The sequence below is a fragment of the Schistocerca serialis genome, chromosome 5, assembly GCF_023864345.2.
Source record: "Schistocerca serialis cubense isolate TAMUIC-IGC-003099 chromosome 5, iqSchSeri2.2, whole genome shotgun sequence".
NCBI classification, from domain to species: domain Eukaryota; kingdom Metazoa; phylum Arthropoda; class Insecta; order Orthoptera; family Acrididae; genus Schistocerca; species Schistocerca serialis.
The window spans coordinates 572,069,214-572,096,419 of record NC_064642.1 but is presented as its reverse complement, the minus strand read 5'-3'; the positions used below and the strand labels follow the sequence as shown (position 1 = coordinate 572,096,419).

The 27,206-nt window shown below is 37.9% G+C and overlaps 1 protein-coding gene across 1 annotated transcript in view; it reads right to left on the bottom strand.

Moving 5' to 3' along the window:
• LOC126482097 (dynein axonemal heavy chain 7-like) overlaps window positions 1-27,206 on the bottom strand; it is a 482,833-nt gene that overhangs the window by 374,881 nt on the left and 80,746 nt on the right. The window contains exons 5-6 of the mRNA XM_050106073.1: window positions 17,986-18,214; window positions 7,648-7,805 (exon numbers count right to left, since the gene is read on the bottom strand). Of these exons, the coding sequence (XP_049962030.1) occupies window positions 7,648-7,805; window positions 17,986-18,214 (387 nt within the window). The remainder of the gene's footprint in view (window positions 1-7,647; window positions 7,806-17,985; window positions 18,215-27,206) is intronic.

Genomic DNA, 27,206 nt, shown 5'->3' with positions numbered 1-27,206 from the left:
GGAGCAACACCATTTACATTCTGCATATAAGGAAAGATTATACAGTAGTTTTCCCATTCAGAAATTGAAACTGAATGTTGGATACTTGTGAGAAGACAATGTTATACTGCCTGCAAAAGAATAAATATCTACCAGCAGATGTCAAAATTCAACAGCAGCAGTATCATCAGCTGTTGAAGCTGTGGTTTATTGTTCTGTGATATAACTGCTTGCATTTATCAGGATCCCAAGACTATTAAATGGGTATGAAACTGATAGGTTCAAAAGGGCCATATTCAGTGTCACACACAGGATTTTGGTAGCCCACACAACTAGCATATGAGAGGACAGATATATTGTTCACTCAGCTATGCATAACACATAATGTATTTTGGGTCAGAAAATGAGCTTTTTTGCAGCAAGTGAAGTACTAACACAAACAGTATGATGATGTTTAGAGCACCACAGACCATTAACATGAGGCTACAATAATGGCTTCCATTTATGTGGCAGCAAATAGAGGAATGTATTAACAGTCTACATCAATATTTGAAAACTTTTCCCAGAATACAGTTAAGAATCCTTATCATTACAATGCCTTCTTCTGATTGGTGGTCCCCATCTACAGACAGATGTAAGTCTACTACATTCTGTTAACGTCCTATGGAGAGAATAATGACGACAAAAAATACATAATCTGAGACAAAAAAAAGTGAGCTTTCTGTATCATTTCACTGTCCGATGCACTCATCCAATTAAGCTTAGGAGCACGTCAGAGTAATCAGCTGCTTGGGTAGTTGTAAATGTACTGCTTGTGTAATTTAAATGTACTACTAATTGTCATGTAATAGGAAGCCAAAAGCTACACTTCTCTTTTGTCAAATGATTTGATAGCAAACACTGTATGATCTTACATAAATTGGATCTCCTCATTTCATATTCTCCTTTTGTTTTATTGCATGTGTAATTATGAACAGTACTACATGCAAATGTTCTGTGGTTTGAAACCAGAGAAACAAGTATGCTCCCATGTACATCCAAATGCCATCAGTATTACAAAAAAACATTACTTTTATTATCATCACTTTATTTGTGAGATACAGTCTCCCTTACCAATTAGTAACTCTAAAATTTTATTTTGGCACCTTGTTTTACATTTGCTGTCCACCACGTCCGTCTATCTAATGCACTAATGTCCTTGAGCATTGCTGATGTCTGAGTTCATTCCCAGCTGTTACTGAGAGAATGCTGTATTATTATTAGCATATGCAATTTGTGTGAAGCACCTCACAAGCTACATTACATCAAGTGGAGGTAAGCCAATGCAAAGCTGTATTCATCCAAATGATACAGACTTTGAGTCTGTAATTCAATTGTGGCTACATCATGCAAGTGAGGAAAACTTCTGCCTAGAGGTATGTGAAAAATAAGAAAAAAAGGAAAAGAAAAAACAGGTTCACATGGTCTTGAGTGCCTTTTGTTAAAGGAAGCAGGACACAAAAACACAATACTGTTTTTCAGTCACCTGGTATAAAAGATCAAGCATGAACACCAGAACATTCAACTGAATCTGAGGTAGTATGGAACTTTTCACCCCCCCCCCCTTTCACCCAGGAGAAATGCTACAAGAAATAGTAGCCTGGACTGACATGAAAATGGAAACTCAAAGACAAAAATATAAATTTCCATACTGATATACATGACATAGACATAACAGAGCTCTGCGCTTTGCTGGGTTTTTTATTGTATTCTGCAGCATTCAATTAGAATCATGAGCATTCTGGTAGAGATATTTTTGTGTGTTATGAGCAACATCAGATCAATATACTTCTTTCAATGGTACACTTTGAAACTGCTACTACCAGAAGTAAGAGAAAGAAAACAGATCCTACAGCTGCAATTTCAGAATTGTTTTTGAAGTTAGTGTATAACTGCAAAGCTGCATACATAGTTTGTACCTCATCTTGTGTTGATGAGAAGCTCATAGGCTTCCATGATTGCTGCAAGTTCAAATTATACATGCCTTAGAAACACATAAAATATGGCATAAAACTGATGCTCTGTGTTAGAAATGTATATTTCCTGAATGTATGCAGGCAAAAATTCAGATGGGGGTATGCTTTCAGAAGAAGAACAAAAGTTCTCAGAACCAACACAATCTTTAATATGCTTACTGAAACCTATACAAGGAACAATAATACAAGGAACATAATGATAGCCAAAGGGCTGACTTATGTTGCAACAATGGGGAAAAACAAGAGAGAGATCCCCAGTGAATTCCTCCCCAGTAAAATCAGAGAATTTGGTTCCTGTCTATCTGGATTTACAAAAGATAAGACTCTTGGTTTGTATATGGCAAAAAAGAACAAGGCAGTGATGACAGAATTTGATAACCTCACCAAGAGGGGAGTAAATTCTCTGCATGAAAAATGCACCAAATATGATAGTGGTCAGTATGCCAGGCAATGGCCAATGGCAATTTTTACCAAATCCTGAACATCAATGCTGTCAGTTCCTATGTAGCATATTTCTCATTCAAACATAACCAACAGATGAACAGATTTGATTACATGAAGAACTTGGTCAAAGCTCTCATCATATCTTAACTAGAAAGAAGACTCAATGAGATGAAAATAAATTGTGAACTCTGGACATGTATTCAAAGATTACTGGCGGTGTCAGAAGAGGTGGTTGCTTACACAGTAGAAGAAATGCTTGAAAAGAGGGTAACTTGCTCCTTGTGTGAACTTCATAAGAAGAGGAAGACATCTGATATTTGTTTTCTGTGTAAAAGTCCAGTGTGTCTTGAATGCACTAGAAAACTTTGCTAACAATGTGCAGAGCAGTTTTAAAGAGCAAGCAGTTTTCCTTGTTGCAAAAATATCTATTCTTCTGTATACAGAATAATTGTATTTTTTCTCTGAGTTGTTTGCTATACATATAGAGAAGTAAACTTTCATGTTTTCTTTTTTGTAACAGAATGATAGCTGTGAATATTACACACATGGGTTTTTCTTTTCTTATTTACAAAACATGGCTGTTGTGCATCTTTAGCAACAAATACAGGGTTATTACAAATGACTGAAGCGATTTCACAGCTCTACAATAACATTATTATTTGAGATATTTTCACAATGCTTTGCACACACATACAAAAACTCAAGAAGTTTTTTTAGGCATTCACAAATGTTTGATATGTGCCCCTTTAGTGATTCGCCAGACATCAAGCCGATAATCAAGTTCCTCCCACACTCGGCGCAGCATGTCCCCATCAATGAGTTCGAAAGCATCTTTGATGCGAGCTCGCAGTTCTGGCACGTTTCTTGGTAGAGGAGGTGTAAACACTGAATCTTTCACATAACCCCACAGAAAGAAATCACATGGGGTTAAGTCGGGAGAGCGTGGAGGCCATTATATGAATTGCTGATCATGATCTCCACCACGACCGATCCATCGGTTTTCCAATCTCCTGTTTAAGAAATGCCGAACATCACGATGGAAGTGTGGTGGTGCGCCATCCTGTTGAAAGATGAAGTCGGCGCTGTCGGTCTCCAGTTGTGACATGAGCCAATTTTCCAGCATGTCCAGATACACGTGTCCTGTAACGTTTTTTTCACAGAAGAAAAAGGGGCTGTAAACTTTAAACCGTGAGATTGCACAAACCACATTAACTTTTGGTGAATTGCGAATTTGCTGCACAAATGCGTGAGGATTCTCTACCGCCCAGATTCGTACATTGTGTCTGTTCACTTCACCATTAAGAAAAAATGTTGCTTCATCACTGAAAACAAGTTTCGCACTGAACGCATCCTCTTCCATGAGCTGTTGCAACCGCACCGAAAATTCAAAGCGTTTGACTTTGTCATCGGGTGTTAGGGCTTGTAGTAATTGCAAACGGTAAGGCTTCTGCTTTAGCCTTTTCCGTAAGATTTTCCAAACCGTCGGCTGTGGTACGTTTAGCTCCCTGCTTGCTTTATTCGTCGACTTCCGCGGGCTATGCGTGAAACTTGTCCGCACGCGTTCAACCGTTTCTTCGCTCACTGCAGGCTGACCCGTTGATTTCCCCTTACAGAGGCATCCAGAAGCTTTAAACTGTGCATACCATCGCCGAATGGAGTTAGCAGTTGGTGAATCTCTGTTGAACTTCGTCCTGAAGTGTTGTTGCACTGTTATGACTGACTGATGTGAGTGCATTTCAAGCACGACATACGCTTTCTCGGCTCCTGTCGCCATTTTGTCTCATGCGCTCTCGAGCGCTCTGGCGGCAGAAACCTGAAGTGCGGCTTCAGCCGAACGAAACTTTATGAGTTTTTCTATGTATCTGTAGTGTGTCGTGACCATATGTCAATGAATGGAGCTACAGTGAATTTATGAAATCGCTTCAATCATTTGTAATAGCCCTGTACTTGCAATATTGCAAAATTGTAAAAAAGAAAAAAAAAACAGAATACATTATCTTTCATTCAGTTTTTAATAGTTTACTTGCACTTATTCATTTCTAAATATGCAATCATTTGCTTATATTTTTAGTAATCACTTAGTGCAAAATGTTGGAAGCAATGTTAGCAATTTTCTCTTAATGTTTTAACTTGAATTATGGCAAATTGTATAAAGCATACATACATACAGTTTAGTCAATGCATATCATATTATTCTATACAATCAATGAATATAATCAGTATTTGAAAATATGATGTAAATGTATAGACAAAAAAATCTACTCAGCAAGTGGCGGCAGCAGAAAACACATATAAAGATATTGAAATTTGCAAGCTTTGAGAGCCAGTGGCTCCTTCTCCTGGCAGAAGCATTAACTCCTAAACAATTAGTCTTTTTAGTCTTTCCTTCTCATCCCACCTGGTAAGTCTCCCCTGACCTGATGTTCCGGAAGAATTTTCAGATTCTGTTCCCATTTCCTCACCAGTTCTTTTCCTTCATCCCTCTCTCTTATCGTTCAACCCTTCTGCCAGAAGAGCCAGTGGCTCTTAAAGCTTGCAGATTTCAGTACGTTTATACGTGTGTTCTCCTGCCAGCACTTGGTGAGTAGTTTATTTTTTATTTTTTATTTATCCAGTTAAAATATTCTGTACAATCAAGATATCAGAATTGAGATTTCTATAAACCTGAGGAGAAAAATAAAGCAAAATGGAGTTGGAGTTGTACACTTCACCTCACAAACTATGTCACAAGTCAAGTGTTGTTGTTGTTGTTGTTATTATCATTATTATTTCATTCCTTTCTCAGACATTATGTCTGGTTAAAAATGGAAAGTGATGCAGACCTTGATCAAGCGTGACTTCCTTTTAACTGTACGGTTATTATTATTACTATTATTATTATTATTATACCTCTCTGGAAATGGTACATTGGCTTGCTGAAACATGACTATGATGATGCATGGAGAACAGCATGGTGCTGCACATGCATAACAGCAACAATACTCAAAGCACCTATCTTATAAAAGAGTTCAGCTCCTTTTTACCCTGGAATCAGTATAATTTATTAATCACCCCCAGAAAAGTAGTATTTGGACAGATTTCGATGAATTTAATATAAGGAGCAAGGAATTTAATCTCATTGCCTCCAAATAGAGGTTTCATCAATTTGTGTCCCTTTTTCTGCAGTTTGAATAAACATTGAGTAACAATTGGCAGTATACTTCCAAATTTTAAGGAACTTTAATGCAATATCCCTATATTGTGAAACACTTTATAACACTTGTTTCCTTAGTACTGTGATCAACACTTTTATAAACACAGTTACAGATATATTTGTACCTAGAGGCAGTACAAAGTAATTTTAATATTTGTCTTCAAACAAGACAGAAATGTCCAGGCATAATTTTCAGTGAACTTCTGGTTGACAGTATCCAGGCATGACGCCCATGGAGCTGAGGTAATGGCCCACAGAGAGTTTAGCAGATCCTTCATATCTACTGGTTAGACATGTTCTATCTCAATAACTCTTATTTAGATTCTAATCATTTACAACAACCCTGAATCTTATATCACCCTTCTTTCTTCACTATTGTGAGATTTTTATTATAAGAATTTAGGGTACGCTCAATCCCCCAGCCTCAGAGCAAGATAATTGCATTTTGAAATTAACAGTAGCAATCATTTTACACAGTCTGTAAATAGTCAATATAACAAATGGAAATCATAGTGAGACCCAGTAAAACTGTGGCACATTGTACTACCAGTCCTGCATGACAATGACAGTAAGCCTATGTGTAACAATTGTTATAACAGCAAACTAACTTCTATGATTTTACAACACATCAAAGAGCTGAATAAATAGCAATTTCATTGAAAGAATAACAAATAAATAAAAACTATGTTACAAGGCTAAGACTTACTAAAATCATGCCCTGAAGTGAGGTCCACTCTATTCTACACTATGCCCAACACACCTAGAATAGCTTGTCATTGCTATCTCACTCTCTGCATTATTGTTGTCAGACCCTGTGCACCTTCTACACCTATTTCCCTACCCTATGGCTCCTATCCCTGTGACTGTCCCTGCTGTAAGATTTACCCTGTGCACCCTTCTACCACCACCTATACCAGCCTTGTTGCCATCCCAATCTCTGCATTATTGTTTTCAGACCCTGTGCATCTTTACACCCATTTCCCTACCCTATGGCTCCTACTGCTGTGACTGTCCCTGCTATAAGATATACCCTGTGTACCGTCCTACCAGCACCTGTACCAGTCCTATAAGAGGCAAAACATTTACTGTCGAAAGAAGATCCACCTGTGCAACAATACATGGTACATATAGCTGTTATGTAAACACATGAACACAAAAAAGTTATCTATTAGGATGAATGGCCGTAGGTGGAGGGTGCATAGTGGCAGCAGGCAATATCCTGTTCAGAACATTCTCTACAACATGACAGTTGTGATCTTGGTGCCTATTTCACAACATGTGCCATCAGGATTCTTCCCACAAACACCAGTTTTCAGAACTATGCAGATGGAACTAAATTACAGCATGTCCTTGGTTCTTTCCACTCATCTTGCCTTAATTTACATTAATTTCTTCAGTATCAGCATTTATTCACATTAACTATACCTATCTTCACTCACTTCTGGTTTTCTATACCTTTCAATTTTTGACCTGTCAGTTCCCCTCCTGCCACCTCTATCACATGCATTGCACTTGGCTTTCTGCTCCTATTAAATCATGTATGATATTTTGACAGTAAACTCTGTCTTGCATATTACCCTATCTTCCATCTCACATGGTGCAGTCTCCAACAATCAGTCGTTCCTTCTTGTCCTGTCTGGTAAGTCTCATGTGACATGAGGTTCTGGGCAACTTTTCCATCTCTCCTCATTTCCTACACTTCACCAGTCATTTTCCTTCTCCCCTCTTCCTTTCCCTTCACACCTTCTGCCAGAACAAGAATCCACTGGCTCCAGAAACTTACAAATTTTAATATCTTCATATGTGTGTTCTCCAGCTGCCACTTGGTGAGTAGGTTTTTTTATTAATCCAATTACATTATGTTTTCAAAAGCTGCTTATTTTTGTTGATAAACTAATTACTAAAAATATAAAAATCAGATTATTATGGTTTCAATGAGTAATATGTGCACAATAATAGTGTAAGTAGAAATAGCAAGAAAAGTCATAATCTTAATAGATTTTTGCAGTGACATACTTTCTTTCCAGAAGCTGGATCAGTAATTCTGTCAGGTTTCACATCTTTCAATAGACAAACTGCAGTCATGACCACTCTTACTCCATCTGGGGGTTGCTTCATTCCTTTCAGATTTGTCATGTCAGATGGTTTTAGTGCATTCAATTTTTCATTTGCATCTGGAAACAATATAGGGTTAGTAACAACTGCACAAACATACATAGAAGTAAGGAAGCAGTTGCACAAAATTATCTTCAGCAGGCAATATCTTCCATATAAAATATGGTAGCCAAAAATATATATGCTGCCATCATTATGACAGCTAGAAAATTAAATATACTTCTGTTCATTTGCGTGTTTGAAATCATAGAACATATTTCTTACCTGTTTTCCAAATTAAGTTTCATCTCCACTATATTGGCTGTTCTGGTTATTTAATGGTTAGTATTTTGTTAGATACATTATAAAAGATATTGTCACTTTTTTAGAACAAAGTGAATTATCTGAAAAGCTGTAAAGATTATTTGTATAAGAGTTATTTAGACAGGACATACTAGCCCTATAGAGTGTCATTCTATCAGAGCAAAATATCTTTATGTTGCTCCACATTGTGACAGCAATAAGCATGTGTGATATTCTGTTATTTGTACAATAGCTCCTCACAGAGAAGGGGTCTCTGAGGTGGAGTAGGATGCTGTTCCCAACCTTGTGTTTTCTTTTCATGATATGTCCCTCTCCATTCTTCTTTTTATGACACTTTGAGTAGAAATTTATGGACCTATCTTCCCTTACCTATGCCCACATTACATAAACTCTTCTCAAATTTATGTTTGCTGTTTTGTTAAGACTATCTAACAACTCTTAAGGGTACAGTGTGTGAATGGAATTAAATATAACACTAACCCAAAAGAAACTATATTAGGACCATACTCTTAATTTGTAAATTTGTGTTATTGATGAGATTACCCTAAATAGGAATATTATAACTTTATGAATCTATTTTAAGAGTAAAAGTAATAATTTAATGATAGTTGCATAATTCAAATTTCATAACTGAAAATTTTGTCAGCTTCACTAATATGTGTTGTGAAAGTAGATGAGTTGGGTTAATTGTCTTTTGATGTTCATTAGTCATAAATCATTAAAAAGAATTATTGATATTATATTAATGATGAATGATATCAGGAAATACTGTTTGCCCTGTTTTTCATAGAAATTGCAAGGTCTTGGTATGGTTTGTAGCAAAAATTTGTAAAACTAGATGTTTTGAAGTAATTAAGTAGAATGTAAATCTGATGTCAAATTTGTATTTGTATTTGTATTTGTATTTATTTATTTATCCTGTGGATCACATATTGTACAAAGTACACATGATATAGGACAAGTCATTTTTCTTAACAAATATGTAGTTTGGAGAAAAAAATAGGCAATGGACTGCCATTTAAAAAAAATGTACACAAAATTGTTCATTGATGAATATAGTAACTTCACATACAGAGAATACAAACAATTTACATGGGGAACTAAGAAACATATAGGCAATGTAGTGCTACTTTAAATTTACACAAATAATCACTGAGATTACAAAATAGTGAAAATGTCAACTGGAAACACAACAGAAACATGTAGGCAATGTAGTGCTACTTTAAATTTACACAAATAATCACTGAGATTACAGAATAGTGAAAATGTCAACTGGAAACACAAGAGAAGGACAATGTCATTTAAAAACTACATTAAACATGAAATTAACATTGAGATTTCACAGACAATTAAGTTTTAATACTAATAGAATGTGTACTTGTACATTCAAAAAGCGAGTTAAAAAATTTGGGGAAGTGAAACTGAAACATAGTTGTGTATAGTAGAAATTAGGTTATTATTTTGCCTACAGAATGTTTTACTCTAGTCACAGTATTTACAAAGGAACTTTATAATTTTTCATTTCCAGGAATTCTTGTACTGAATAGAAATAGTGCTTTGTCAGAAATGCCTTTAGTTTATTTTTAAATATTGGATCTGGAGCAGTTTTTATTTGTTCTGGAATTTTATTGTGTAATACGATGCCCAGATGAGTTATGTATTTTTGGTATGATGATGTCCTTGAAAAAATTTTATGGATATTAGATTGCTCTCTGGTATAATGAGCGTGTATATCATTGTTTTGGATTAATTTGCCTGTTCTTGAGAGGTATTCCCTGGTGAATAGGATTGTTTCTTGAATGAATAGGGATGGGATGCTTAGAACATTGTAATTAAATAGAAAATTATTGCAATCATCTGACACTGATGTATTTTATAATAATAGTGTTTAATTAAGTCAACTGGAGCATTTATCACCATAAATTATTTAAGCTACCACTTAACCAATGTCCAGGCCAATATTTATCCATCAGTTGTATGAGTCAGTCTGTAGTACAGCTCAGAGAGTACTAATAAATGAGTCTGTGGTAAGAGACAGTCAGTTTGTAAACAGTATAGTCATCAGGTTAATTCATTGATCATCTGGCTACTTCTGACATGCTTGCCACATGCCAAGCTGAGTGCTATGTCATTAGTAGCTAACGCATCTACCTACATTACGTAGCATTGGGTCTGGGTTAACTGAGTGGCCTACTTTGGCCTATGTAACATATTTCTGGAGTATTTCCTGTGATGTTTCATTCTGTCAGTCTCAGATTTGTCTCCATCGAGATAGTTAATAGTCCTGAATAGAGAATTAGTAAGAAACTTAACAGTCTAATAAAAAATTAAAAAAATATTACAGATTTGAAACAGACTACACAGTTAAAAATGCCACTGATGTAGCTACCCAGACTAAAGCTGTACCTATACCTATAGAAACAAAATTTGTCTCCTGTGATCTAGTCACTCTATTCCCTAACGTGCTGATAATTGAAACCATTGACACTTTAAAAAAGGATGACCTCAAACACAAAAAACTGGAATAGCTGACACTGATGAAATTGTTGAGTTGCTGCACTTGATCTCATTTTTTGTAAATCACATACAAAAACATTTCTTCGAAAAAAATGTTTATATGACTAGTAAGATTTAATATTAGAAGAGGTATGTAGATGATACTGTGGTTCTCTTTAATAACACAGTTGCTGAAATCGAAAGCATACTTTCACAATTTAAAAATGTACATCCAAAAATTGTTTTCACTATGGAACATTAATTTTTTAAATTTGGTGATAAGAAATGATAACGACAGCCACAAATTTGGAATGCTTTGGAATAGAACCTGGACTGATGTCATAAGCGACAGCATTATTTACCACTCAGAAATGCATAAGAAAGCCTTTTCTCATGGCATGACCAATAGAATCATTAAACAGCCATTAGAAGAAAACAAAATTACCAAGCAGTTATGTATACTGAAACATGCAGCAAGAAATAATAGGTATAACAGGTGCCGCTTGGTGAGTAGATATTTTATCTGCCCAGTTACATTATGTGATACTACTATGGCAGACAAAATGTATGCTACAAAATGACACAACAAAAGTAACAATACAGATAAAGAAATAACACTAACAACAAAAGCAGAATCAGAAAAAAAAGAAATACAGTCAGAAAAAAAGAAATGCATTGCTTTACCTTAACATGGTGCCATATCAGACAGAACAGCTGATAATTTCTGTAAAACTAATGTACAAATCGGGTTCCGCATAAACAATGAAGTAGGGGTATTAGTCAGACACATCTCCCACAAAACAAAACCATTTACACAACCAGGAGTCTAAAAATAAAAAAAATAAATAAAAAACAAAATAAATTAAAAAATGTGATGAATGTGACAATTTTGATGTGGGGCAAACTGATTTCTCCATCCAGTTCAGACAGCAAACAAAAATAAATGAGAACTGCAAATCTTCATTTAGTGCAAATCTATGAAACTGCAATCATAATACCAGCTGCATCTAGAATTTACATTTACATAGAGTATGGAAAGGCAGACTAATGGAGATTCCAGAAGAAATTGAAATTTATAGCTTCTTCAATGAACAACCACAATACATAATGAATGAATAGACCTCAAAAACAAAAATTTTGTTGATTGTTTTAGACACTTACTCTATGTTGTTGTTGTTGTGGTCTTCAGTCCTGAGACTGGTTTGATGCAGCTCTCCATGCTACTCTATCCTGTGCAAGCTTTTTCATCTCCCAGTACCTATTGCAACCTACATCCTTCTGAATCTGCTTAGTGTATTCATCTCTTGGTCTCCCTCTACGATTTTTACCCTCCACGCTGCCCTCCAATACTAAATTGGTGATCCCTTGATGCCTCAGAACATGTCCTACCAACCGATCCCTTCTTCTGGTCAAGTTGTGCCACAAACTTCTCTTCTCCCCAATCCCATTCAATACTTCCTCTTAGTTATGTGATCTACCCATCTAATCTTCAGCATTCTTCTGTAGCACCACATTTCGAAAGCTTCTATTCTCTTCTTGTCCAAACTATTTATCGTCCATGTTTCACTTCCATACATGGCTACACTCCATACAAATACTTTCAGAAATGACTTCCTGACACTTAAATCAATACTGGATGTTAACAAATTTCTCTTCTTCAGAAACGCTTTCCTTGCCATTGCCAGCCTACATTTTATATCCTCTCTACTTCGACCATCATCAGTTATTTTGCTCCCCAAATAGCAAAACTCCTTTACTACTTTAAGTGCCTCATTTCCTAATCTAATTCCCTCAGCATCACCCGACTTAATTAGACTACATTCCATTATCCTTGTTTTGCTTTTGTTGATGTTCATCTTATATCCTCCTTTCAAGACACTGTCCATTCCATTCAACTGCTCTTCCAAGTCCTTTGCTGTCTCTGACAGAATTACAATGTCATCGGCGAACCTCAAAGTTTTTATTTCTTCTCCATGAATTTTAATACCTACCCCGAATTTTTCTTTTGTTTCCTTTACTGCTTGCTCAATATACAGATTGAACAACATCGGGGAGAGGCTACAACCCTGTCTTACTCCCTTCCCAACCACTGCTTCCCTTTCATGTCCCTCGACTCTTATAACTGCCATCTGGTTTCTGTACAAATTGTAAATAGCCTTTCGCTCCCTGTATTTTACCCCTGCCACCTTCAGAATTTGAAAGAGAGTATTCCAGTCAACATTGTCAAAAGCTTTCTCTAAGTCTACAAATGCTAGAAAAGTAGGTTTGCCTTTCCTTAATCTTTCTTCTAAGATAAGTCGTAAGGTCAGTATTGCCTCACGTGTTCCAGTGTTTCTACGGAATCCAAACTGATCTTCCCCGAGGTTGGCTTCTACTAGTTTTTCCATTCGTCTGTAAAGAATTCGTGTTAGTATTTTGCAGCTGTGGCTTATTAAACTGATTGTTCGGTAATTTTCACATCTGTCAACACCTGCTTTCTTTGGGATTGGAATTATTATATTCTTCTTGAAGTCTGATGTTCTGTAAATGCATACTTGTAGTGTCAGCCTATCATAATATATCCAATCCACTGCAGTACATGAAATGGAATATTGACAAATATCACTGATTTGTCGTTCTCTGGTGAGCATGTTATATTGTAATCTCTGCCTAACATAATCTTATAATTCAAAATCTTGAAAGTACAAGGGTTGGAACTTAAATAGTGGCAACTATTTGTTCACAACCATTACAAAAGAGTTACATGTTTGCACCTGTTACTGTCCTTCAAAGTAGTCACCTAGATTGTGTAGAACCCATTGCCAGTGATGTGTAAGGTGTAGTATACCATTATCAGAGCCTGTTATGTTGATGGTGTGAAAGTAGCGGTCTGAAGTTATGGTGATTCTCATGTACAACTGTGATGGCATTATCCTAACACATTACATTCCTCCATGGCAGGCCATCAGTGCACAGTATTACTGTTCATTTTTGGAACATCACCTTCGACCAGCTTTGTGAAAGAAGCAGGGACACTTTCTGCACAACCCTCCCATCATTTTGCATGACAATGCACGGCCGCATACAGCGCAAGCTGTGGGTGCTCTGTTCAGTCGATTGGACTGGGAAGTACTGTACCATCCACCATACTCCCCAGACTTAAGTCCTTGTCACTATGATTTGATTCCAAAGATGAAGGACCCACTTCAGGCCATTTCCTTCAGAACTGTTCCAGAGATTCGATACGCATTAGATGGCTCCATTCGCACCATCAACAGAAAAAGCTTTGCTAATGGTATACTATGCCTTCCACATCCCTGGCAACGGGTTCTACACAATGCTGGTGACTACTTTGAAGGACAGTAACAGGTGCAAACATGTAACTCTTTTGTATTGGTTGTGAATAAATAGTTGCCACTATTTAAGTTCCTACCCTCGTATATGAAGTCAACAAACACAGAATTGGTTGCTCATACTATTAATTCCAGTTTACATTATTGTCATTACATTGTATAATTTGTTTTTGGGGGTTTGAAAATGGCTTACACAAAAATTGCAATCATAAAAGAAAACACTTACAGCTGAAAGCAAGATGACATCATTTAAAAGATTTGTAGTAGCTGTGCACCCATGTTAAAAGAAAATAATAATTCAAAATATTCATCCTTTCTGGGTGTTTTCTGGCACAATAATTCATCCACACACAGCCATGGACGACCAGGTTTGTGCCATACTGGACAGTTTATGGAATTGTATGAAAATGGAATATTTTGTGTGCAGCTGCATAATGAAATTTGGAAGGCAATGGAAATCAAAATGTATGAATATTTTTTGTTGATATATCATAGCAGATGACTATTTATTATATTTGTCTGTCTACTGCCATGTACTTTGTATTTTTACTCTTGTGTACTCAGTAAACAAAGTAGACATCCCAACGCTTCTAAACTCTACAGTAATGAAAAGTAGCTCAGTGAAATTATGATGTCAGTGGCAGTGCTGCAAAATGGCTTGAGTCCTACGTAACTAACCAGAAAAAAGGGTGTTGCGAAATACACGAGGGGGGGGGGGGGGAAGGGGGGGGGAAGGGGGGGGGGGGTTGGGAAGGAGTCAGTCTTCATCTGACTGGGAGTTAATCACGTGTGGGTGTGGTGCTAATCACATGTGGTGTTCCTTAATGTTCTGTTCCATGTTGGGTCCATTGCTCTTTCTTGTGTACATTAGTGACCTCTCATCTGTTACATCACCAGAAGCTAAGTTTGTTTTGTTTGCAGATGATGCAAACAGTGTAGTAATAAGCAAGTCAAGTACAGATTTAGAAATGACTGTTAATCAAATTTTCAGTGACATTAATAAATTGTTTAAAGCTAATTAACCGTCAGTAAACTTTGAAAAGACCCACTATATGCAGTTAAGAACCTGTAAGAGATTTCCTTCCAGCATGTGTATAACATATGAAGACATGCAGATCGAAGAGATTGACAGAGTTAAATTTCTGGGATTACAACTCGACAATAAATTCAGCTGGGAAGGGTAAACCACAGAATTGCTGAAGCACCTAAACAAGTCTGTATTTGCAGTGAGAATGATGTCATATGTAGGAGATACAAATATTAAAAAACTTGCATATTTTGCTTACTTTTGTTCTATTATGACACACAGGATCATATTCTGGGATAACTCATCAAATGAAGCAAAAGTTTTTAGCATGCAAAAGGGTGTAATAAGAATCATTTGGGGTATAAATTCAAGAACATTTTGTTGAAACCTGTTCAAGGAACTTTGTAGTCTAAACATTGTTTCTCAGTATATTTATTCCTTAATGAAATTTTTGCAAGTAATGTGTCTCTGTTTCCAACCAATAGCTCAATACATAGTATCAACACTAGGAAAAAGAACTATCTTCATAAGGACTTAAAATAATTTACCTTGGTCCAAAAAATGGTCCAGTATTCAAGAACACACATTTTCAATAAATTTCCAGCAACCATTAAGAAGTTGGTTTCTGATAAAGCATGGTTTAAACAGAGTTCAAGATGGATAGGCAACTCCTGCTACTCTATAGATGAATATCTTAACAGGGACTGTTAGACAGCTTAAGTAAAAGTATCTGTTAGATTACAGTTTTGACAGTTCTTGGTCACAACAGTCAAGATTAGGTATTTTATGTATGATAAATTTACTAAAAGTGCATAACTATGTTTTGTTCTGACACTGTATTTATCCAGTAAATATTAGCAGTTCCAGCTTACTGTGGTGTATTCACCTATTTTGACAATCTCCTGACAAATGATCAGGGTAGTGTTTTATGTTTTTTATGTTATATTTTCTGACATGTTCCACATCCACAAGAATCATCTCATTTTTGGGTCAATGGAACAGAAACAGGATCTAATCTAATATAATCTGACCACCAGTATTGACACACACGATCAAGTGTGCCTCTTTGGAAAGAATAGTCTTTGCCGTCTAGTCCACTGTTACTTTTGTATCTCATGCTATGTTTATAATCTGTGTAGAACAGCTGATAAACAATTTATGGCTTCTGTACTTCAGTATCATCTGTACTCACTGCTACATGTGACCCTTGACAAGTTTGTTTGTCCCATAAAACACACCACACAGTTTATCAATGAGACAATGGATACTGAACTGCATCAGAAGCTATTGGGGCATTTTGCCAATTTTGACCACATTTCCCACAATTGAATAGTACACAAAACTCTATGAAATCACTCAAGTACAAAAAAGTGAGTGTCAGTCACTAGAAACAACTTCCCAACAGTAATTTTGCACAGGATAGTGCCCCGTAGCAACATTCAATGCAACCTTCCACAGACCTGATTGAGTTTTCTTTGACAAAAGAACATGAGTGTTTTATATCCAGAGAACATGAGCTCAGTACTAGTATATGAGCACAAAGCAATGCCTTAGTCCTCCTACAGCAACGTGTGCTACCATTCTGAACATTCAGTTGATGAATCCAATTTTAGCTGGCAGTGGCCAACAGGGGCACTGCCCTCTAGCAGCCAGACACATCACAACCAGCTGACAACAAACCCCCATGCACTGCCTACCTCTCAGAGTATGTACAGTGGCCAACAGACTGCACACAACTGTTGGTTCCATGGACACCTTGGCACAGCCGCACATATGTGCGTTCTCCTTCCATATACCCAAACATCATCCATAACCTTCACTAGGCATCAGAGGTCACAACGCTGCTAAAGTGCATTGCAGAACAACCAGTGTGAGCCAAATGAGTTTGGTCCCATTGTCTGCCATCAGCAGTCGCTGGCTCTGTTTACAAGACCAGCATGCAGCTAACATTTCCTGGTAGACTCTGGCTCTGAACTCACCACTATTCCAGTCCTCTCTACTATTCAACCATCTATGGGCTAAATGTACCAAAGTAAATGATCAAAGAGAGAACAACTTCTATAGTGTTTGTAGTAGATTACTGCAGACTGGGTAATTGGTTAGAGGCTTTAGTGTAGCTTTGTAGTAGTGGAAGTAGTTGCAGTTTTTTACCTTCTTTTAAAATTAACTACCAGGAATAAATGATTTACACATAATTCATTGCTATCCTACGAAATGTGATTTGTATGGCCTATATGTACATATTTTCAACCAACTGGAATCGGAAAACACTGCTAAGCTCAGTTACAGTGCAGCCAAGTGTGACCTTAAAGTAATGTGGATGCATGTTTGGTGCAACAGACTAACTCCCTCCATGAGCATCCCAGGCCATTTGCTCTTGATGGACTCTAGGCTACAGTGTGTCTCACAGTACATCTCACTGTTAATGAGTTTCCTATGCTCAAGGAATTTGTTGAGTATCAGATCTCAGACAACAAAAAAATTGGTGAGGTTTACCTTGCCTGCTGAGGGAAAGTTTTTTGTGGGAAGTGATTATGCTACAGTTGTGTCACTAGATGTCTCATTATATTATCCCAAAGTGGCATATGCAAATTTCAGCTGGTTAAGTTGTTATGACATTTAGTACCTTTCATTCGAACATTCCTTACATTATATCACACATTTAGTTTATATTTTACAACAAAAAATTCTACTCTTTCTTACTTGATAAAGCAAGCTACATCTTTAAGCAATATTTTAGTTTTACAATTATTAAATCTGCAAATACATTTATCACTAAATAGCTTTTTATCTTTGTGTGTAATCATAAAAGCTTTCTGTGTGAATCAATGTAATACAAGACATTTGTATGTAAATAACATAATGTAAATGAAAAAGATGTAAACATGTAGAAACATATTTTGACTCTTTGCAGATGAGTGCATCTACATGTGCTAAAGGACATTTGGAACATTTACCCAAAATAAAAATTAAATAGCAATGAAAGTGAGATAAATCCTTTAAAATTTGAAATCTGATTTATTTATTTATTTCATTTATTTATTTAGCGACTGTATTATCACATTCATGATGATAAAATACCTTCAAGAAATGGTGTTGCTTCACTCATTATTTCATCACAATTATCTTGCAGCCCTTTGGTAACTTCTCTCTGTTTCTCAGTAATATCTCGTTGCTTTTCAACTTTCTTGGTTTGAGCAGCATGTTGCTTTTGTGTATAAATAATGTTTAGCTTCGTTTGTTCCAATTTTTTTGTGGTGTCAGCTAGTTGTGAACGCAAGTCCATGAGATTATCTAACAGCTTTTGGACCTATGAAGTTAAAAGCAAATTTATATTTGAACATTTCATAATATTCAAAACCAATTTTAAGTAGTCAAATAATGAGACGAGATAAACATTCCATCACTGAAACAATTCACAAATCATGAAATAAATCGAGTTATGAAGTTGTCTGTGGAGGAATCTTACATCTACATCTACATGATTACTCTACAATTCACAATTATGTGCATGGCAGAGGGTTCATTGAACCACCTTTGAACTATTTCTCTGTGGTTTCACTCTCAAACAGTGCACAGGAAAAACAAGCACTTAAATCTTTCTATGCAAGCTCTGATTTTTCTTATTTTATCATGATGACCATTCTCGTTATGCAGGTAGGAGCCAACAGAATATTTTCCAAGTGAAGTTATTTGTAACTGTGATCCCCAAGTATTTTGTTGTATTTTTATGACCTTTAGATTTGTTTGCTTTGTCAAGTAACTGAAATTTAACGGATTTCTTTTAGTATTCAAGGGGATAACTTTACACTTTACATTATTTCAGGTCAATTGTCACTTTTTGCACTGTACAGATTTCTTGTCTAAATCATTTTGCATTTGGTTTTAACTGTTTGATGACTTTAAAAGACAGTAAATGACAGCATCCTCTGCAAACAATCTAAGTGGGCTGTTCAGATTGTCTCCTATGTCTTTTATGTAGTCTCCTATGTCTTTTATGTAGATCAGGAACTGCAGAGGGCCTATAACACTTCCTTGGGGAATGCCAGATATTACTTCCATTTTACTCAATGACTTTTTGTCAATTACTATGAACTATGATGTATGGATCAAGAACTCATGAAAACAGTTGCACAATTGAAATGATACCCTATAGGCACACAGTTTGATTAGAAGACCCTTGTGAGGAACAGTGTCAAAAAGCCTTCTGGAAATCTGAAAATATGGAATCAATTTGACAACCCGTGTCAATAGCACTCGTTACATCATGAGAATAGAGAGCTAGTTGTGCTTCACAAGAAAAATTTTTCCTAAATCCATGCCGACTATTAGTCAATAAATCATTTTCTTTGAGATAATTCATTATGTTCAAACACAGAATATGTTTCAAAACCCTACTGTAAATTGACATTAGTGAAATAGGTCTGCAATTCAGCCACTGAATGCAAAACATGGTGACAAACGGAGGCTGGTTTTGTTTCTAGTGAACATATTCAGTTATTTTCCCTCAATAAGATGTGTAAGTCTATCTACTATTTTGGAGTAATATTCTGATCAGATAAAATTTATGACCTGCTAACAGAAAAAATGTATGTTTAAAGATTACGGTCAGTACCAAATATGTTTTGTCCTGTAAAGTCCAACTGGAAAATAAGCTACAATAAGCAAATTTTGTTTTACTTTTTGTTCATGGAGTCATCAGTAAGATGACTTTTGCAAATGCCTTACAAGTGAGTTTTAGATTGACAAATATTAGAAATTATAATGATCAATTATACTTTTAAAGATTGTTGATCTTGACTGTAATTAAAGATAGATATTTTTAAGAAGTATGACCAATTTCAGGACATTATGACCATTTTCAACTGAGTATGCTCATTTTAGTACAGCATTGGATTTGTCGGTAACATGTCACCAATGCTCTGTGAGGCCATGCTCTGTAGGTGATAGGCCGTGGTGTGGAATTTTGTCAACACTATAGAGTTCACAAAGTTTGGTAAACAACGAGGACTCAAATTGGTGGCCCTGGTCAGTAGTAATGGAGGAGCAACTAGAATTCTTACTTCAGTTGGTCCTCCATTGACAAAAGCATGGGTGATTGTGTTAGCTGTGATATCAGTTAGTTGGTTAGCTTTGACCCACCTCGTAACTCAGTCGTCTAGTGAAAGTATACCATCAGCCATCAGAGAGAGGCAGTGGGCCAATGATATTGATGGGTATTTGATGCAGGCATCCTTTTGGATTCGCAAATGTTCCTAGGGGGCGTAGTATATGGATGCTGACTTTACTCTGCTTGCAAGGGAAACAAGCATGCTTCCATTTGCAGCAGTCACTATTGACCCCCAGACAGAGGAATTGTTCAGTGACCAATTTGGTAGTGGCTTTGATGCCGCAGTGGACTAGGTTGTGAAGTGAAGCAAACACTGCCTGTCAAAGAGGTGGGGGTGCTACTGGAATAAAGATACCAGTCAAGATGTCATACACAATAGAAGTGGGAGGAACAGATAGGAGGTGAGGTTTGAGAGTCAATGAGCAATTCATGGCTTTGAGCATGTCTGCCAACTTGGTGTCATTGGTTTGTAGGCTTGCCAATTCATCCATGGCGGTAGGGGATGTCATAATGGTCACCCTGGACAGATAATCAGCAACCACACTGTCAGAGCCACATATATAGAATTCATTGAATACTGGCAGATTAGGTCCGTGTGGTGCAGGTGGCACAAGAGGGAGTGGGGGGTGGGGGGGGGGGGTGGGGGGGGGGGGTGGGATGGGGAGTAGGGTTGTTTTTCCTTGCCAGAACTGCAAATGGTGTCAGCAAGTAGATTGTGATTGGTACAGATGGTGAACTCACACGCCTTGATATCCTCACAGAAGTATTTGACCACTTCCTACAAAAAAGGAATTCATATTCGAATATTGATCATTTACACTAGGTGTGTGAGAGTTTCTAGAAAGAGAATCTCAGAGGTTCAGTGGTGTCACTGACCTACTGTTGCAGCACCACACCCATGGATGTATCTCTCATTTGGTGGTTTTTGAGATGCGGGCATTGGGTATCGGATCAGATAGTGTACGGCTCAAGTGAGTGCAGACTTAAAGTTGTCAAAAGCTTGAAGCATTTTATCTATCCATGGCTTTTTTCTCACACTAAAGGTGTTTTTTTTCCAATCAGAGTGTCGGTGAGAGGATTTCATATGGAGGCAGCATGGGCAAATGTCAACAGTAGAAGTTAATAATGATTAGGAATCTATGCAGCTCATCATAGTCCATGGGTAGAGGGAGGTTATGAATAAATTCAGTGAGGCTGGGTGTTTATCAGATAACTACAGCTGATATGGTATGGCCAAGGAAAGTCACACTGTTGATACTGCACTGGGATTTACCACATGTGATTTCGACAACATTGTTACAAAGTGTGTCCATGAATGACTTCAGTGAGGTGCTGTTAGGGTTCCTGAACAATGGATGAAAATATTAGAATGTCATCCAGGTATACATATGCAAATGGAAGTTAAACAGTATTGAATTAATAAACTATTGACATGTCGGAGTAGTGTTTTCGAGGCCACACAAAATGAGATGGTATTCAAGCATTCCAAAAGGGTGATTATGACAGTGGTAGGAATGTCACCTTTGAACATAGGTATTTGTTGATAGGCCCTCCAGTAATAAAGCATGATAAACACTTGTGCACCAATAAGCAGTTGAGAGTAGTGTTGAATAGAGGGATTGGATTATTGTCAATCATAGTGTGGGTGTTGAGGACTCTGTAATCCCGCCAGACACGCAATAATCCATCTTTCTTTTGAACAAAGTGAATGGGGAATGACAAATTACTATCTAATTGGTGAATGATGTCTGCATATAACAGCTCACTGCCTATAGCCTCAGTATGGGGAAGATCTTTGCGTTGAGGTGTCAAGCCTTGTGTCAAATGTAATATTGATCTTGTGACTAGTACCATTAGTAGTACTAGCTACCAGGGTGTCATATGGGTCCACTTGATTAACGACACTGTCTGTTCAAAAAGGCAGATTGCGCTATACAGAAAAATTGGGAGGCAAAATGACACTGACCTGAGACACTTGAGCAGAAGGTGGCACTGCAGGCGTGGAGAGTGGCTGATGAAGCATCATCTGTGTATACTGAATCTGCATTGGACATCTAATGTAATGTCAAATGAGCACATGCCAGTTTTGGGGACACTGAATTGAACTATTGGTGAAGAGTGTCATTGAGGGCTCATAAAGTGTGAGAAGCAGAGCACTTAAGTGTAAGCTCGACCAATACAGTGCTAAGTTTAGCCATTAGAGAGAAGCGTTCAGAAAGACAGCTGAGGAGGGTGTACTTTAAGGGGGGAAGAGGAGCAAGAAGGGCTGAATGGGCCTGGGATCAGGAAGCCAAAACCATGGTGTAGTAATGCTACATCCTAAATGTTATGAGAAATCCAAAATGTTTAAGGAAATCAATGTCTAACATGGCTTTGTCAATATCTGCAATGTGGAAGGTCCATGTAAAATGAGACCAAGCTTGAGATGCATTTGAATGTCTGTAGCAACCTGAAGGTTGAGTCATTCATGGCATGGAAAGTCAGGTTGGTCAGGGATGTGTGGAACTGGGGCCAATGCGATAGGAATGATGCTGGCCTCTACAGCAGTATCAATCAGATATTTACAGTCTGAGGTGCAGTCTGCTACATGTAGATGATTGAGTGGCACAAACATTGCATACTCTGACTCTTGCTTGTTGGAGCACAATAAGGAATGGGCATGGGCCAGTGCACATAAACCTGTCCACAGGAAGAGTTTGGGAATGTGCATGGAGGTCAGCAGCTTTTTGTTGCATCACCAAACATGGTGTGAAACCAGCACAATGGTACACAGGGTGTGATGTATTCCATGCTGCTTGCATGCCATCTGTTGGCATTTGAGTGGATGTTGCTATGCAGTCAGAATAAACTTCATCCAAAGGCAGTGGCGTTGTGTGCTCAGTGCATGTAGTGTACAGAGGCTGCTGCCAGATGGCTTCATGTCATTTTGAAGTTGAGCACTCATTATTGCACGGCCTTTGCCTGCCATCTGAAATACAGTCACTGGTATCAACCCTATCATCCTCATTGGCACCCATGTTGGAGAGTGGATGCCAGTGCTGAAAATGCCATAAGCTGGGTCAGTGAGGCACAGGTAATCCTCCAATGTATCTGAGGCATGAGATAGTAATTGAAATTTGTAGCTTGTGCAGAAGTTTGACAAGCCATAAAGTCCATAGAGCAATGTCCAGCATGAATTCTACATTGACCAATGCATGTTATGTGTTACCAGAAGTGGGTCAGGGTCCGTGATCCCAAGTTCTCTCCATGAATGATGTTATATAATACCTCGGATGCAGAATGTGATAAACACTCAATGATTGTGGTTTTTGAAACAGAGTACTTGTGGTGTGTGAACAGTCACAGAAAAAAATCACTGATCGAGTCTGTCTGTTCGCGAAGATGGCTGATGAGGCAGATGGAGGACCAGTCACCATCCACAATACCATGAAGGCTGAACAGATATTGTTAGCTAGGGTGAAGCAGGTTTGAGGGTTTATTTTGACAGGGGAGAAATTTTAGAAACCAGCCCATCAGCACCTATTGTTTGAGAGAAAGCTAAGTTGGAACGCATGAAAGCTGCATGATGAGCGATGCGGAACTGGCAAGGTGTTGACCACATGCAGAACACAATACACTAGATGCATCAACACAGTTGGCTGGTGTGGCAGGGACAACCAATGTTGCCAGATGTGACCAGGAGTGTGTACGGGTGGAGTTAACCCACTGAGTAATGTGATGCTGAGGCTGCTGCTGCTGCTGCCGCTGCTGCTGCTGTGTGTGTGTGTGTGTGTGTGTGTGTGTGTGTGTGTGTGTGTGTGGGGTGGGTGGGTGGGTGGGTGGATACTGCAATGTGGGAGGTGTGGGAGTGCAGTCGACCATTACAGATGGAACAGTTGTGACTGTGATAGTCGGTAACAGCAGAATATGTGTAGAATACATGATCAGAGGATGCACAGTCTCTTGTGTGGTATGTTCAGTAAAACAGTTCACTGTTTCATAGCCACTGAAAGTCAGTGGTGAAGTATGAAACACACTTGTTTCACACTGAGTAATGAGACCCTGTCTAAAACACTCATGAGCAGCAGGTTGTGGAACTTGAGTGGTGCTGAGGTCAGTGTGATGTGACATAAGCCTGGAAGATAAGCACTGGGTTTATGTCAGATTAGAGAGCTCAGTTGTGTCACATGAAGAGGAAAGCCTCCTTGTCCCATTTGACCAGCAGTTTGTAGAGAGTAAAACACTTGAGCTTCACTGTCTGAAGGAGGAATGTGGTGCAAGAATACTGGAGGTGATGAGTTCAATGGCAGTAGGCTTATTGTTCATAAGATGCAGCACTATGCAGTAAAGAGTCACTGAAATAAAAATCTGAGAGATAAAATGAGTCTGGGGTCACCAATGCGGCAATTCCAGTCCCTTAGACATGTGATGAAGGAGTCATAAATCACCAACACCTGCTTAATCCTTGAACACATTTATTCATGATAGACAATAACATCACGAACAAAAATGTGAAAACCCATGAAAGGAAGTGAAGCATATACCACTGGCCATATAGAATATAATTCAAACAACAGAGCTCATGTTATTGTGGTTGAGAGTCACCACAGAGAAATAAAATAAATTTCGCGTAGAATGGGAGCAGATACTTTAAAGGTATAACATGTGGTTAGGTAAACTGGCAGTAAAGCAGAAAAATGTGGCATCTTTGGTGTAGTTATAATGTAATGGATATTTATACTACTTTTATGCTATAGCAATTATATGAGAAATATGATGAAACACAGTGAACTGTTAAGATCTAATGAGGATTATTATGAAATGAAATTATGATGTATACTGACAGGACTACTGGTGAATAATGAGGATAGTAATGATACTGATGATGCAAAAATAACAATGATGATAGTTTAGGGATTGTTTGTAAGAAGTAATATGTATTTTGAAAAATTTGATAATGAAGTTATACTTAGAGGTTTTTCTATCTTGACATGTACTGGAGATTATTCATGAAACGTGGACAAAATGGTTTTTCTGTGTGATGAAGAAGCAATAACATTTGAGGTATTTAGTGAACATCTTTTTGAGGAAAGAGATGTGGAATAGTAACACTAATTGTCTGCTAAGTTAACCAGCCAGCTTATGAAAATGTGATGATTTAAACATCTGCAATAAGAAACACTATGGATTATGTAGTAATGTGTTATTGCTACTATAATTAATAAAGGTTGATGAGAAATTGAATGTATGGAAAAAAGAAGTTGAAAATCATTACTGTACATGACACACATCACAGACTTCGAAGAATTTGCCAATGTCCCATAAAAGTCATTTAAAAGGATCATTGATGTTCAATTGTTGTAGAATCCTAGAACGTGTTCTAAATTCAGACATAGTGAAGTTACTCCAACTGAATGATTTGCTACCTGTCAACCAACTTGGAGTCCAAAAATATCAGTGATGCAAAACAAAATTCAAATTTTGTCACATTATATCCTGATAATTAGGGATGAAGGCACTCAGGTGGATGCAGTATTTCTTGATTTCCAAAAAAGTATTTGACTTGGTACCACATCAACAGTTATCAACAAAAGTAAGACCATATTGAATATTGAACAATATTGATGACTGAATTCAGAATCTGTTGGTGAGGAGAATGTAGCTTGTTTTTTGTGGCCTGGAGGGTCACCACAGGAGCAAAGTATCATCAGGAGTGTCCCAGGGAGTTGTACTGGGACTCTTGGTGTTCATTTTATGTTAATAGTAACCCCAAAACCTCAGTTTAATAATTTGCATGCAAATGAAATATAACAATCACAAAGACTGAATGTAGGTAAAGCAAGTGCAAAATTTTGGTTCATTGGAAGAGTACAGGGAAAATGCAGTTAGCCTACAAAAGAGACAGCTTACAAAACCCTTGATCAAGCTGTCTGTGGGAGCCACACCAAACAGAGCTACTTGGGTTATTTTACATATTCAAAGAAGGACAGCATGTTTGTCTGAATCATGAAAGAGCATTATAGAAATGATAAAAAGCCTGAATTGGCATACATCAGAAGACAAATGCCAAGTATCCAGCAAAAGGCTACTTATAAAATTTCAAGAACCAGAATTCTAAGTCACTCCAGGAAATTGGTAACATGGTAACTTTCAAAAATTGCATGCCAATTTCCCTCTCCATCCTTCCATAATCTGAGCTTCTGCTCCATCTCTAATGACTGTGCTGTAGAGAGGATGTCAGAATTCCTCTGTAAGCTTTCACATCTTCCTTTCCTATAATCACTATTAATTGAAGAATATACATTAGTCCCCTACATAAGAAAGCACCTACAGAGACTGTAAAGACAAAATTAGACTAATTAAAATGTACCTGAAGGTATTTAAGCAGTTATTCTTTGCAAGCTTCATATGAAACTGGAATGGGAAGAAAGTTTCTGACATATAGTACAATGGCAATTACTTTCCACAATACACTTGCTTGCACAGTGCTCTGCAAACTGTTGTGGTATCAGACACCAAATGTGGCATGAAGACACCAAATGTAGTGCATGGATGCAGGAGGTGCTGTATTAAAACTCGGCCGAGCTTTACAAATGATTTATTTGTTTCCACTACAATGCTCCGTTCACCTCGGTCTGTGTCACAGGGACCTGCAACGCTGAGGCCACTGCCCCAGTGACCCAATGCAATGTGCTGTGTTGAGCCGGCCTTGTATGCCAGCAGAGTGCATCGTTGTCAGGATGCCGTGGTTGACTCAGCGGTCTGCATCCCTGCCAACTCAGTGCCGCTCGGTGTGAGCTGAAGGCAGCCAGCTGCATCCTCCTTCTCGCTGGCACGACTGAGAATGTGGTGACCAACAAGTGCCCACCATCCGGCGTCCGTATCTGCAGCCCTCACCTCAGAAGTCTCTCACATGTGTCAGGAGCCGAGACGACTGCCTGCAGTAGTGAGCCAAAGAGTGACCCACCGCTGGCTGGCTGCGCACCCCGCATTGGCCTCAGAGGGTCGAACCAATGTGACACGCACTGCCGTCCAGAGCTGCCACACTAGAATGAATCTTGTTAGAAAACAACACTATTTATACTCGGCTGCATGCCCCTGTTTCGCTAACGCACCACTTCAGGTCATGTATGCATAACACTTAGGTTGGGCAGTGGCCCTCTTCTGCCTGTGACTTGCGCCGTGGAAACTTCTGTGTGGCCCCTCTCTGGCA